Source organism: Aspergillus oryzae, chromosome 6 (genome assembly GCF_000184455.2).
Source record: "Aspergillus oryzae RIB40 DNA, chromosome 6".
NCBI classification, from domain to species: domain Eukaryota; kingdom Fungi; phylum Ascomycota; class Eurotiomycetes; order Eurotiales; family Aspergillaceae; genus Aspergillus; species Aspergillus oryzae.
In genome coordinates, this window is record NC_036440.1 from 4,110,947 (window position 1) to 4,125,779 (window position 14,833).

Consider the following 14,833-nt stretch of genomic DNA (forward strand, 5'->3'; position numbering starts at 1 on the left):
CTCATGCGGCGCAACCTTGCCCGCCACGAACTTCCCCCGGCCCTTCCGTCCAAACTTCAACTCATCCTCATAAAATGTCCTAAGCGACTGATCGTAAGACGCAGCATTCTCCTTCTGCCCCTCCTCTCTCAGTCGCTCCATATAAACAATCTCCTGCATCCGCAAGCGCGCTTACCGGAGAACCGATCCTCCGTATCCGGATACCCAATGGCCAGCCCAATCACACCAGATGTCAACGGCGGCAGGTTCAGCAGTTGACAGCTGATATCACTTCATCCTACTTTCCTCCCCGATGCATTTCATGTCCAATACCCAACCCAACTATCCACAAAGAAGAACAGACAGGGAAGAAGAATCAGAGGGAACAGTATGTGCCGTAGAGCGATGTAACCATGATGATCTATGCTCGCATTTGAAAGCCTTCGTATAGTATTCCTCTTCAGTAGGAGACAATGAACGAACTATCGCGAGGGTTAACATGAGATGGAACTTCTTAAACAGGTTCAACCAATGTATACAGAAATTATGCCGTATAGATGACTAATCTCACAGCATAGTTCTCGCTATGCACCACGTGATCCCTACCCTCTCCGTGTATCTTCAAGGATGTTGAGTGTGTATGTTTTGGAGGCATCCACAGTCGGGTCGCACTGGACTGTACTCTCCGATACTTTTGCCTGAGTTGGACAAGCGGATCTCTTTCCCAGAGGGTGCGATAGAAGCAGGTCCAAGTGGCACGGTCCGCATACGGACCGTGCATATCTCTAGTAGACCAGCGTCAAAGCTCGGCAGTGGCCAATTTTCTTGGCTTTCGGTGGCTCCTCAGTTACTAACTTTATGATCCGATCTTAGATCCAGGGACGGATCCGGCACCTGCCCCTCACTATCTTCCGCCCACGGTCCGTGCTGGGCGGAAACATGATGCGGAGTCTGAGGGAGCCAAATCCTATAAAAGGAATTGAATCAAGGTCTCTCATGATATCCAAACCAGACACTCTGATCCGGACTTGTGATCAGATAGCAATTTCCTAACACCAACACACGCAATGGCAGCGAAGAACGAACGTATTATCATTATCGGGGCGGGCATCTTTGGCCTGGGAACCGCCCTGACATTGAAGGAGAAGGGCTATCGCTTTGTGACCGTCCTCGACCGAGCCATGCCCCCTGTTCCCGATGGTTCCAGTAACGACATTTCCCGCGTCATTCGATTCGATTACGGAGATGAGGTCTACGCTCGCATGGGTAAGGAGGCTTTCGACCTCTGGAAGACACCCGCGTATAAGGAAGCCTTCCATCAATCCGGTTGTCTCTGGGTTACTCAGAAGGAGACTCCCGGACAACCTGTGCAGCCCGCCGCCGAGGAATACAGTCGCAAAACCAGAGAGATTCTGACCAAGATGGGCGAGCCCTGGCACTCAGTGCCCACGGTGGAAGACTGCAAGCGGGAATTCCCTGAGTTTACCGGCCCTCTGGGCAACCCGGGCTTCTACGCCTTCTTCAACAACTCGGGCGGATGGGCAGATGCAGGTCTTGCCTCGGCTCGTGTGGCAGCTCGGTGTATCGCAGCGGGCGTGTCGTTCATCACTGGCCCCGATGGCCAAGTCACCGACTTTGAGAAGAGGGCAGACGGTACCATCGAAGCTGTCCGCACGAGCAGTGGTAACCGTATCAGAGGTGACAAGTTCATCGTCGCCACCGGTGCCTGGACCGCCAGTCTCGTTCCATCCTGGAACTCCATGGTCGCGGCTGCTCAGATTGTCGGATATATGCGCCTCACCCCCGAGGAGATGATCCGGTTGAGAAACATGCCTGTCTACTTCAACCTCTCCACTGGATTCTTCTGCTTCCCTCCCCATGACGGAACCAATATCTTGAAGGTCGCCGTCCACAGCTATGGCTACACCCACTCGCAAAACGGCATTTCTGCGCCCCCAGCTGCCCCGCCGTCGGCCCGCGCGAACTTCATCCCAGAGGAGGCCGTCGAGCGTCTCAACCTCGGTATGAAGGATCTCTTTCCAGACCTGGAGCCCAAGGGCTGGGAGCGGGTCGCGCTCTGCTGGTACAACGATACCCCGACCGGGGATTTCATCCTGGATTATCACCCGCAACACAAGAACATGTTCATTGCCACCGGTGGTAGCGGACAGTAAGTATTCAGGATCTAAAAACAGGTCTGATATCCTGACTAATCCTCGTGACAGTGCATTCAAATTCTTACCCGTAATCGGCAAGTACGTCGTCGGATGCTTCGAAAAGAACCTTTCGCAAGACCTGTTGCAAAAATGGAAGTTTCCCACCGAGTACAAAGAGCGGTTCCAGGGCGATGTATTCAAGGGAGATGGAAGTCGTGGAGGCCCTGAGAGGAGAGAGTTGACTCCTCAGGAACGTGAGAGATTTGCCGGCGCTTTGACAGCTGCTTCGACAAGGCAGAGCAAGATTTAAAGCGACACGCTGATTTTTTTTTTTCCTGGAAACACATATACCCGCTGAACTGCAGACTGCTGTTTGTAACGTGAGACGATATTTATTACTTTGACTTGACGAGAGTTGTTTTTTCTTCAGAATGCGTGCTATCGCAGGCTGCAACGACATTAGACTGCTAGAAATGTACACTTTTGTTTTTACCGAACGAGCATGTATATACATTCTTAAATGATTTCCTTTTCTTTACTGTTCCGACCGTGCAGGGTTCATCATAAGTCATTCAAATGTTCGATCGTGATCATGGTATCTGGTGCGAGTATGGTAGGTGTCCATCATTTCCTTGTCTGCAAGAGCTTCATAGCTGCTCCGCGACGTAGTCCCCGAACATCATCCAGTCCGGCAGGTCGGGAAGTGCCGCGTCGAATCCACCGTTACCAGGTCTGTCTGAAAAGGGCCACTCTGATATAGGATCGGCGCCTATCGGCCCCGGAATCCGCCCGCTGAGGGACTCTAGCCCTTGCTCGGTGGTTTGCCCAGTTGCAACTGGGAAATTCGGACTGGTAGTTTCCATCCGCTGATAAGGTGACGGGACCAAGTCCCCGAGTTGTCCGATCTCAGCAGGGGTAAACGACGAACTAAAGTCGAGAATATTCCACATCAGCGCTTCGTCCGCCTCCGACATTCTTGGTATAGTGGACGGGGTGGGCATGCGCGTCAACTCCCCGGAGAAAGTGTCCTGGCTATAATATAGCGACTTGTAGTTTTTCTGTCTCGCAGCCAGTTTATTGACCCGGTTGACCTGCAGAAGTACCATTAGCAGACATCACAAATCGGCTCGGACGTAACATACTAAGACACCCATGTTTTCCCAATGCGTTGACAGCTCTGTCATGTAATCGACCAACGTTCGGAAATCGCTGTTACCCAGCTGGGCGATGTGTGGATTTTTGCTGGACGTATTCTCGAGCTGAATGGTGGCGGCAATTGCACAGAGATAACCAATAAATGGATCATATAGTCGGATGTCAACCTCGTCCATTTCTCGGATGAACCGCGCAATCCACCGCGAATGAATAAGGGAGCTCTCGTAGGACTTCTGCAGGAAGGTTGCGGGTATGTTCCCGTCGATGTGGCGAAGTTTAACCATGTTTACGAATGGATGGTGCAGCAGACATTGAACGGAATGGAATAAAAATTGGACACACAGCCAGGTGCACAGGTATGAGCGACAATGTGGTTCTTCACGAGCACGTCGTCGGAAGTCGACATTGCGATACCGATGTGTATCTGCGAAATGAGTCTCAAACTGCATCCAGTCGGATTCCAGACCGGCCACCGATGATCCTGATCGCCAGGGGGGTAGCGCATCCTTATCGAAGGGTTCAAATACATAGTCAGTGGTTTTACCCCAAATTGAGTACAGTCGAAGAAGACAGGCCAAGATGCCATGGTCAAGCTTTTCTCCTTGCTTTTCGGGTCCATCGTGTAATGTTCCACGAGCTAGTGATTCCTCGCCAGAGAGCGAGGCTGGCGTATCCGGTGCAGGAAAAAGAATGGTAAAGTGTTTGTCCGCAAGACAGAGTGAATAGTCTCGAGACGCGTTGTAACTGCGGTCCAACATGAAAAAGGACCAGGTAATACGCCTTCTTTCTTCCGCCTCCGAGTCAGTGAGCGAGGACGTATACTTATCTTTGTTTAGACCGGCGGATTGGATTGTCCGGAGACCCAGTGCAACAGAGGAATACCCCCGATGGGATTGGCCGTTGGCGAAGTCCACCTGAGCCATGAGAAATGTTCCCTGTAAAAATGAAAGACCCAGTTTACCGCTCTTGTACTGGTGTGACAGGATATCCCAGGCCTTGTTGGCATAGTACTTGGTGGGAGGCACCTCGCTTCCAGTGAGTCCTGGCGAGCGGCGTGAGATCCGAGACGTAAGAGCCACTAATGGGAATGCGACTTCCGGGACCAATGATATATCTCGACTCAAGAGCCAGTCCTTGGGAAAAACACAATAAGGCTGGTCGTGGAAATGGGCGAGATATATCTCTACTTCGGATTTAACAAAATCACATGGGAGCGAGGAGCTAATCAGTGTTACTCCAACGTCTTAGCATAGGAAGAGAAAACACGTACCCCAAAGAATAATGACGTTCCCCATTTTGGAAACCGAATGCTACTGGAGAATTGGGCATGCTGCGATGCCCATAGCCATGGGAGGGATGTGAGCTCCCGCTCGCAAATCCAGTCAATGGATTGTTCTTCAACAAGCATTCCCTGAGAGAAAGCGTGGAGAAACGTTAGATGGAATTGGCTTTCGGAGCCCAAAGTGGAAAACCATATGGCGCACATACTGAAGGATGCCAGCCATTTTGTCTAACCTGTCCTCGATGCGCTCGAAGCGTTGCGCGCTCGACAGGTTCGCCTGGTCGATCGCGCATAAAACTGTCAACCCAAGAAACACACAAAAATTGCAAAGAATTCACCAGGTCATGGCGGCACCTACATCTCCGGCCTCTCCCAAAGCGCGTTCCTGCCCATTGGCAGGAGAAGCTCTAGTGGTGGCAGCGCGACTCGGGGCAGCCTGCGGCCCATATGAGCAGCGCTGGCCGAGCCTTTGGCAGAGCGAGCATGTCGGCTTCTCGCCTGGGCAGCGCGCCTTCTTCCGACTACAATGTATCAAACCGTCAACATTCTATTTCACGCCACCCTCAAAACTTGCTTTCAATTGGTCTATGAAGAGGCGGGGATGATTGTGCGCCCTTCCGCCAATTGAGATTGTACGTACCGACAAGGTCCACAGGCCTGGCGTGTACGTTTCAAAGAGACTTTGTGTATTGTGTAATTATCATTCGGGGCACTCATAGTCTTCAGTTCCTGGGAAAAACTTTCTGGCGGTAGTGGATGATAATCATATCGGATCAAAATGACGATCGAGGCCATGGTTGGCGCCATTCCTTCTTTGGCATGGTCACTTGCCCGCCACGTGAGGTCGTGCTTGAGGCCTCAGGCATCAGTTGCCATTCGGTACAACGCTTCTGGGTGCAAATTAAAATGAACCATGCTGAGAGTATACTTTTCTTGTACACCCTTATTCATGGTATATCTGAGTTTATATCTGCTCCAATAGCCATAGTAAAAGACTACAGTCAAGCCCCATGAGAGTCATACAGAGTGTTTACTCCGTCTATTCGGACTGTTCCTTCTATATATATAAGCAGCGTCCGTTTGCGAAAGCATTCCCAGGATTCTCACTCCATGCGAGATATTGTAGTATAACATATGTTAATTGAACCAAACATAACCAGAGTAGCAAAGCATTAGGCCTTCGTGATGTTACCTATCATCATCCGACGACTCCTACGAAAGAAGCTCCCAGAGAATGCTCCAGGAATAAATAATGCAGTAAGCCAATGCCCTTTGGAACAATTCGTGAAACAGAGCTAGCGGATTTGGTTAGTGTAAAGATTGATTATCTGGGTCCCAACTAGGTTAAATTGCTTTAATCCAATCGTTATGTTCATGCGAACGTGGAAAAAGTCTTAGTTTATAAAAGAAGGATATTTGAAACTGATACATGGACATTTCAATTATGAGGTCATTGATTAGGTACTGGACAGGACTTGGACATTCTTGAAAAATGCAGCAAAAATAGGTCAAGATGGAATGCTAGGCGCATGTACGTGACCATCTTGACAATGATGGATCGTACTTCTTTTTCAGGTTTGCCCCTCCTTTTGACAATTGCAGTAATGATGGATCAAGGGAATATGAGAAATGAAAAGATCAGAATTATTTTTATTCTATTGAAGCGATAGTGCCAGGAAGATATTCAAAAGGGCAAAGATTCAATATGTGGCTGAGGATCAGCTGACCCTCACGGGGAAGGGATGCCCTGATTAGGAATTGTCTTCCAGGTCTGTGCTGGCATTGAGAGCCATTCTATCCGCCCCCAGGGCTTCTAGCGGGCCCACACCTTCGGTCGCTTATCATGCATTCTTATCAAGCTGCAGAATGCTGTCGATGATCGAGCGCGGACCGTGCACCGGTCGCTGCGGGGGTGGAGATGGGCTTAAGCCGGGCCGGGTATCGGTATAGAAGGCCGTTCAATGGCGTCAAAGGAGGACAAGAAACCCTTTCCGGATTGGTCGGATTATCTCACATATCTCAAGGGGAACTTAAGGAAGAAAACGGCAAGAATATGGCGCCGTTGCGAGATGCCAGTGATCGGCTTTAAGGCTCATAGCTTCAGAATCGATATCTAAACTTCTAATAGCAGTTCATGCATACCGCAAGGACTTCCGCTGGGGAAAAGAACGATGCACGTGCATTACCCTCGGTTCAGCGTTTCTCACCAAAATTGTAGATTAGCATGGTGAAGCTTTCTCTAGTAATAAAGTGAACCTATATATCACCCTGTAGTTTGGGGGTTCGAGTAAGAATCAACTTATCTAACGGCAGTTGCCAAGAATCACAAACTTGAGCAACACATCACATATTGCCTAGAGTCGAAGGCAGGGCAAGAATAGTTAGTTTCCGATGCAAAAGAATAATTGAACACGATGACTTCCAATGACATTGCTTTCCAACCTTCGAGGCTGGTGCCGACGATTAAGCTAGAGTCGCGATTTGAGGAATTCTTGGAAGGACAATACGACTATCCCGGCTAATCGAGATCCGTAGGACATCTTTCTCATACTGACAGTGTCAATAGTAAGCTATATCTCAATCGACAAGATAATGGACTTACCTTAGACAAATCCTTAGCAGATCGCTGGCTTTAAGGACGTCAACCTAAGTCAATAGCTAACATGTCAACAAAGAAAAAAAACAAGCAAGGGTAACTAGCACCTTGGTTTGGGGGCTATATAGACTATCTATGAATCGTCATTAGCGAGCATACAGCACCAACGGGCCGAACCAGCACCGGTTCCAGGCAGAGAAGTCGCCGCTTACCCCGTAAGGTGGTTACTACTTTAGTGTCTTCCGTGTGGCCGAAGATATACTCTGGGCTTTCAACCGCTCATGTGACCGGATGTAAACCTGATCTGCCTGCGGAGGGACTCTGAGTCTGTAGGAAGTTGTGAAGAGAACACTAGTTATTTTGGCGATCAACGGTTTATCTGTGGTCATCGGTATGTAGTATTTGACTGTGACAGGAAATAATTCCTCAATGGATATTCAAAGCCTCTCGTTCGTTGCTATATACAACTCTTGGGAAGAAGCCAGGGGTACAACAAATGTATATATCCTTTCCCCGACAGGCATCTTCACAGAGTAGCCAATCGTATGTACAAAATCAGTGCAGGGCACTACAGCAATCACTACTGTCCCTCCCATATCATACGACATTTGTTACCATCACCTGTATATACCTGCAGATGAGCTAGCGCTTCAAGCTGTATTGTCTAGCTGCCCTTGAGACTTTTCCACCTTGGCCTGAAAGGCTGAATGAGCTCAGCCCAGAAACCAATAGGGGGGTTGTTTATTTTGGCGGCCTCTTCGTATGCAGTAATGTCGGGAGCTTCTAAAACAAGATCAAGTTCATCTGGGCGCAATATTCTTGTTTGTTTAAATAATTTCCACCCGGCAAATGCAATGATATCAAATAGAAGCATCGTATAGTGAGTGAAAAAGGTCGTCACATCCCAGGGGGTAAAGCTGGTGTACCCGTAACAGGTTACAACCATCGTCATCCACAGAACACCGATAATGGCGCACCAAGGCTGAAACCAGCCCTTGTAAGGAAGCTTAGAACGGTCGAAACCCTGCGCTTTGCATGCTCGATAAAAACAAATATATGTGACGCACATGACAATATAATCGATAATGGCGGCTGCAGTCAAGAGATTCATGAGCCAGGTTAAGACCTGCGACGAGCTGCTGGATAATGTTAAGAAGGAAAGAAAGGGAAATGCCATTACTACGGCGACGCAGCGGATTGGCACCCCTCCCTTCGTACACTTGCTCAAGAACTTTGGAGCCTTACCATCAATACTGAGGCCATATAGACTCCTCGTAGCGCAGTAGGTGTACGTGTTGCCGGCAGAAAAGATAGTCGTCACTAGGAGGGCACTGACAATATGTGGCAATACACCAACCCCTAAATTATTCATTGCGATTACATACGGCGATGCAGCAGCAGTCCCTGCACCTTCAGATTCACCAGAGTACACTGCGACCAGAGTTGGATCATTATAGGCGACTAGGATACCGCAGCAAAGAGCACTTCCCACGAAGAAGACTCCGAAACGCCAGTAAGCGGTTTTGAACGCATTCTTGATGTAGATACGAGGATACTTCGCTTCCGCAGCTACCATCGAGATGTACTCCGGACCGACACAAGTGTAGGAAGCCGCCCAAAGCGCGGCTAAGAAGCCTTCGAATCGGCCGAGGTCGTCCGTGCGCAGATATTCTGCGAACGGGCCAGGATGGCGCCAATGGCGGAATCCGAAGGTATCGTGCTGCGGATTACCTCCTACCATCGTGACAAAGGTAAAGGCGAACAGGATAAAGATCAGGATGACTTTCCCACCGGAGAGCCAAAATTCGGCTTCGCCATAACCTTTGACGGCCAGGGCATTCAGGCAACTATACACAAGTCTTAGCACGTAGTTGCAAGGGCCGGGTGAACCAGACCGATTGGGTAAGAAGTGGTCGCATGGATATGGCTCAGATGCATTTGGGAACCTCACGCGTATATTACAATACAAGCAACACAGACAGCCGCAGGGGGGATATCGTTACGCCAGAAGGACAGCACCAAATTAATCGCGGTGATTTCGAAGGGGATCATGATGGCTTCATAGAGGAAGAAGTTCCAGCCGACCATGAAACCTAGTGCATCGTCGACCCATTTGCCGGCCAGGTAGATGAAACCACCGCTCACAGGCATGTATGTCGACATTTCCGCCATGGAGTTGTTGACCATAGCGAGCATGGCATTGTAGATCAGGAATGCTAACAATAGACCTCCAGGGCCTGATTTACGGAGTGCGTCTCCGATGGTCACGAATATGGCAGTTCCAATGGAACCACCAATGGCGACCAGCTGTATCTGTCGATTGCCGAGTCTACGTTGAAGTCCAGCGTGGACATCATTGCCCAAGATAGTGCCGCGCTGGATATCTGGGACAAATTCGGAAGATAGGTTGGAGTGTTGGGATGGCGCTTTCTCGGGTTTCTCGGGCATCAGTCCGGGATCACTAGGATGCAAGCGATGGATGGTGTCCTCTGGGTGCGACATCGCTGGGGCCGGAAGGTGCAACGGGGTGAACAATCTTCTTTTGGTATATAGAATGAGCGACGACTGCAGAACAATTGATGTACAGAATCCGGGGTAGAGTTTTAATATACACGCTGTGCAGAATGCATTAGAAGACTTATACCAAGATCCATGACATATCCAGCCCAGGGGCCAAGTCCTACAGGTCTATAGAATGGACTGAAAACGGTATGCAGCATAAACAATGCCATTTAGGATTCACTTCAAAGCAAACCTCTCTCCCCCAAGGGGCATCTGGGCAAATCAGATAACTGGAAAGTTTGACCATTCTGGGTAAAGGGACCTCTCTACCGTTAATGCCAAGCCAGAATCGACCCAATTGGAATCCCTCCGAATGATAAACACGGCATCAGGAACGGTTATGCCGTGTGGCGTTCCCCAAGTTTGATTCTGGGCACCAGCTATCTTGTAGCTCCCTTTTCAGGACTGCCTACATAGTTATCTCGGCCCTCAGAGCCGTCGGCTGGCGCACGGCTGGTAGACTCCGTCCCGATCCTGTGACCGGTACGAACCACTGATCTGGGCCACCCCCACAAGCATCCTTCATAGAAACTGGTTCAGCTGATAAGGGAAACAAAAGCATTGCTGAATATAAAAAGCAGGCCGTATTTTACCCCTTGAAGAGTCATTCCAGAAGCAGCAACCCACAGCATCGAGTCCTTGTTTTATTTAGCCGATCTATCTAATTCCCAACTGCAGAGTTCAGAAGAACAATCAACAGAATGTCCTCTATCTGGAAGAACTACTTCGGCCAAGATGAGGTCGCCTCCTCAGGTGCCACCCCACCGAACGACAAGACCCCCATTCAGGCCTTGCCTGCCAACTGGTATACCTCTCCCGAGATGTGGGAATTGGAGCGACGTGCGATCTTTTCCCGCAAGTGGATGTTAATCACCCACAAGCTGCGCCTCCCTAGCACCGGTGATTACTTAGTCTATTCCATTGCCGGCTACCCCTTCATCCTAGTCCGCGACAAGGATGGCAACTTCAACGCTTTCCACAACGTCTGCCGACACCGTGCCTTCCCCGTGGCGACTGAGGAGAAGGGTAAGGCCAGAATCTTCGCATGCAAGTACCACGGCTGGTCATATGGCCTGAATGGTAAACTTGCCAAGGCTCCTGGCTACCAGGACCTCGAGGGGTTCGACAAGAACAAGAATGGTCTTTTTCAGATCCATGTTCACGTCGATAACAACGGATTCATATGGGTCAACTTAGACGCCAAGGAACAGCCCGAGATCGCATGGGAAGATGACTTGAGCAAGGTTGATTTGCAGGAGCGTTTTAATGGCATCAACTGGGACGAGTACAACTTCGACCACACCTGGGAGATGGAGGGCGACTTCAACTGGAAGATCCTTGCCGACCACTATAATGAATGCTACCACCCAGATACTTCCGACAACGGCGCTACCACGGATAGTAGCATTGTTGACTACACTAACTCCACCCCGGAGCAGATTGCCCGTGGTTTGAGGATTACCAGCACTTACTACTTCCCTAACGCTTCTATGACTATTTTGTAAGTTCTTGCAACCTTTTCTGCTCACCGATCGGCCACACTAACACTTGCATAGCCCCCACTTCTTCTTCTTGCAGAGAATTGTGCCGACCTCCGCCACCAAATGTATGACGCGGTATGAGGTTTATCGCAACAAGGACTCCAGCGACGAAGACTTCGAGTTAATTAGCCAAACGTACAAGCGGATCATGTCCGAGGACAAGGACCTCTGCACAGACGCCCAGAAGAACCTGAGTAACCACATAGAGAAGGGATCCCTCGACTTCCAGACGGTTGTGCGAGAGCTTGTTCTAGAGCACTACAAGAAAGAGCAGGAAGCAGGTCGTGAGATCTGGCCAACTCGCCAAACACTCCCGACCAGCGCCACCACCAGCGAGGAGGACATGACCTTCTGTAACAAGCTGGATGCTCAAGCCAAGGGGTCTGATTGCTCAACAACGGCCGGCGGGTGCTGTGGTGGCACGGGCTGCCAACCTAATGAAACACTTGTCTTTTAGATTGCATGTTTCTTTTTCTCCTTTTTCTTTTCCTTCCCATTTTACGGTTGCAATCGGGATAGCGGATCATCATATTTCAGGAGTACTCTTTTCTCTTTTGACCACATCATTGCTTACGGGAATATCACGGTCGGTGGCGTGTGATTACTGCATTGGAGTCTATAGCGCATAGTATCTAGAGTTATTGAGATATCACTTTTTTTAATTATCATCCACAGACATAGGTGTGGTACAGTGTTCTATACTGTACAGTTCTGAGCCAGATAAGACAATGTAGCCGGTTAACCAAAGAGGGACAAAGTTGGACAATCTAGATTGATTGGGCAGTTTTTGGGATATCTCCGCTGTTCTCCATTCCCAGAACGTAATAGATAGGTAATTCCCTGATTAGATATGCATTTCCACGATAGCGATGTTGAACCCACTGGTGGGGTTCTCAAAGATCGACACCTCGTTGGCTAGGATCATATGTAATACAACGCCTGTGGGTGAACGATCGTCTTTTCCTCATTTTCTCTCCGTAAAAGTATCCAGAGCTAGGTAAACTCCAATTCACGGACCCCTGTATGCCAATGTTTGCTATGCCTATTCTACATGTTGTGGCGGGTAGTCACCAAAAGAGAGGGAATGTCCACCAAAATAAAAGAGAAGTCTAACAATATTTTATGTGGGGGAAGCGGCTAGTATTACTCACAGGGAACTTTTAACCGTTTCAAGGAAAAGTTCCAAGAAGAAAAAGGCTGGGTGGGAATCTAGATCCTGCAATCCCACACTGGATCCACGGATTGGCGTCGTTTTAGGGCCAAACCAGGGCGGGGTCACGAGGCTGTCATTTGCCCTTTCTATCGACAGCTGCAGCTTCAACTCCATGGCAAAAGTATTCGGGATCTCATCGGGAATTCTCCTACCTTCCTTTGCATTGGAATGAAGATTTTATTTTTATTATCATTTTCTTACATTATTTTTTCTTTTTCCTTCTTCCCCCCCCTCCGTCCTTCCCTGCTACACGCTGGATTCACCATGACTGGCCGTTGCGGGGGTATTTATCATAACCCCTTACATCACCGCAGAGCTATATCCTTTGATTAACTTTCTCTATTCTTATGGTCATTGTACCTCAATTCTTTCAACCATGTCTCTTATCTTTAATTTGCAGCGAGTATGATGCCACGGGAGAGCAATCGTGGGAGGTTGCGTTCACATGAGGCGTGCCTGAACTGCAGGTAAGTCGCTTCCCAACCCCCGCCCGTTCTTCGATTTGTTCCCATGTAGACGCCAACGACGTATATCTACAGGAGGAAGAAAACTCGTTGCCCGGCAGAAAGGCCATCTTGTTCAAACTGCGTCCGTCTAAATCAGCCCTGTCTCTATACGTCGGCCCGGAGGGCATCGCGGGGTGGACAATCGGTAAGTAATAAATAAGGCTCTCCCGTCATCTACTGATTGGACATGGATTCACAAACATTGTAGGAAGACCGGCTGGCATCCTTGGAAGAGAAGGTAAATCTCATCCTAAGTGGCTCCAGGTAGAGAGTATACTACTATCCGCTCCGTCAGAATGTCCTTCTGACCCTTCTTTCTAGACCGGTCAAGGCGGCCCGTCAAGACCAAAAACGCGAGGAGCTCGACGATATACCAGAGGCACCCTACTCCAAGAACAGCAACCCATCTTCTGGCGAACCAGCTTTTGAGCGCTTCTCTCCCGGATCGGGTTCCTTTTCTTTTGGATTCGGCAATAATGAGGACTCAAATCTCCATCCCTCTTCGGCGGCAGTCAGCAAAGCCTTAGAACTGTATTTCCATTACTGTCATCGGCAGCCGATCTGGTGCTTCGATTATGAGGACCTCGAGGAAAAGGGTAGTCTTTCTGACGAGCTTATCTATAGCGTCCTAGCGCTGACCGCGCGCTTTTCGCGTGAGCCGGGTCAGTCGCAGCGTTATGGAAATACCGCGCGAACGCTAATCATGCTTCGCGTGGCAAATGGCACAGTAGACCTTGAAACCATCGAAAGTCTGTGTCTGCTTTCGTATTCTTCATTCATCGGTATGCTTGGTTATTCAGAAAGGATCGTCGTGAACGATGCGCATACTAACAGAAAATAGACGGGGACGTGCACCTCGGTCGGTTTCATCTTGGCCTGGCTTTCCAGCTTTGCCGGTCAGCGATGATGGACGTGGAATCTGGCTATCCCCTTGAAAGTCCTCTAACGGAGCGAAAGAAACGTTTGTTCTGGAGTCTTCAATCACTGGAGCAGACATACGGTCAACAAAATGGGTTTCTTAGCCTTCCCGCCGAGAACCTGCGTCCGTTCTGTGCTCCCAACGGCGGAGACCGGGGGTCATCAAAGGAGTTCGAACCAAAGCCGCCCCAGTTACCACGGGATGATATTGGATGCTCCTCGCCCAACGACATAGGCATTTGGAGCCTGGCGGTCCATTTCGGATGGGTTTGGAGCAGGGTCCGCACGTATGTATCCCACTGCGCACAAAATCGACTAAAAGAGCCTTGGCGCCACGATTCAATGTACACGATGATACTTTCGGACCTGACTGAGGTGGAGAACAAGCTCTCTCAGTGTCACCGATATGATTCGGTCAAATTCTATGAGCGGAAAGCAGACGAGCTGAGAATGAACCGGGGGTACTGGACGCCATGGTTGAAAGCGCAGTTCACGTATCATTGCATCCTGACTGTGCTGAACCACCCTTTCCTCTACATTGTGGCATCACAGTCGAATCCGAATCTCTCCATTCCCAATGCCTTTTGGAGACGGTCTTCAGAGCTAGTTGTATTGCATGCGACCTGGCTTGTCCGTATGATCGATATGGTCTCGGAAAGGAAAATGCGCCTGATTGATCCCTTCTTTGGACACGCCGCGGCGATTGCAGCCACAGTACATCTTTATTATTGTTGCGCAGCGGATCCACGACTGAAGCAAAAATCAAAAATCGACTTCGACAAATGTCGGACGTTTCTCAAAAGTTTTGTTCCTTTCTCTGCAGCCTGCAAAGCTTTGGTAAGTACTCTGCGTCGAACACTCCATATCCAGTGCTAACTGCGTCTCAGGACCAAACTCTGGACAAGATGACACGGATTGCATGCGG

The 14,833-nt window shown here is 49.4% G+C and overlaps 6 protein-coding genes across 6 annotated transcripts; 3 read left to right on the forward strand and 3 right to left on the reverse strand.

Moving 5' to 3' along the window:
- Positions 1-1,046: 1,046 nt before the first annotated feature.
- On the forward strand, positions 1,047-2,445 carry AO090138000040 (NAD(P)/FAD-dependent oxidoreductase; the record flags this gene model as incomplete). Its single annotated transcript, XM_001825504.1, has 2 exons — positions 1,047-2,149; positions 2,205-2,445. The coding sequence occupies 2 exons, from the start codon at positions 1,047-1,049 to the stop codon at positions 2,443-2,445; spliced, it is 1,344 nt and encodes a 447-aa protein (XP_001825556.1).
- Positions 2,446-2,782: 337 nt separating this feature from the next.
- On the reverse strand, positions 2,783-4,795 carry AO090138000039 (fungal specific transcription factor domain-containing protein; the record flags this gene model as incomplete). The annotated part of the gene is made up of 3 exons (XM_023232714.1): positions 2,783-3,226; positions 3,278-4,511; positions 4,779-4,795. 3 exons carry the CDS (start codon positions 4,793-4,795, stop codon positions 2,783-2,785), a joined length of 1,695 nt encoding a protein of 564 aa, XP_023093232.1.
- Positions 4,796-7,832: 3,037 nt separating this feature from the next.
- Positions 7,833-8,237, reverse strand: AO090138000038 (uncharacterized protein; the record flags this gene model as incomplete). Its single annotated transcript, XM_023232715.1, has 1 exon — positions 7,833-8,237. The coding sequence occupies one exon, from the start codon at positions 8,235-8,237 to the stop codon at positions 7,833-7,835; it is 405 nt and encodes a 134-aa protein (XP_023093231.1).
- Positions 8,238-9,115: 878 nt separating this feature from the next.
- Positions 9,116-9,670, reverse strand: AO090138000037 (uncharacterized protein; the record flags this gene model as incomplete). Its single annotated transcript, XM_003190661.2, has 1 exon — positions 9,116-9,670. The coding sequence occupies one exon, from the start codon at positions 9,668-9,670 to the stop codon at positions 9,116-9,118; it is 555 nt and encodes a 184-aa protein (XP_003190709.2).
- A 761-nt stretch (positions 9,671-10,431) lies between these two features.
- Positions 10,432-11,728, forward strand: AO090138000036 (aromatic ring-hydroxylating oxygenase subunit alpha; the record flags this gene model as incomplete). Its single annotated transcript, XM_001825500.3, has 2 exons — positions 10,432-11,231; positions 11,287-11,728. The coding sequence occupies 2 exons, from the start codon at positions 10,432-10,434 to the stop codon at positions 11,726-11,728; spliced, it is 1,242 nt and encodes a 413-aa protein (XP_001825552.1).
- A 1,132-nt stretch (positions 11,729-12,860) lies between these two features.
- On the forward strand, positions 12,861-14,784 carry AO090138000035 (fungal specific transcription factor domain-containing protein; the record flags this gene model as incomplete). Its single annotated transcript, XM_023232716.1, has 5 exons — positions 12,861-12,887; positions 13,152-13,228; positions 13,312-13,772; positions 13,832-14,745; positions 14,779-14,784. The coding sequence occupies 5 exons, from the start codon at positions 12,861-12,863 to the stop codon at positions 14,782-14,784; spliced, it is 1,485 nt and encodes a 494-aa protein (XP_023093230.1).
- Between the last annotated feature and the right edge of the window lie 49 nt (positions 14,785-14,833).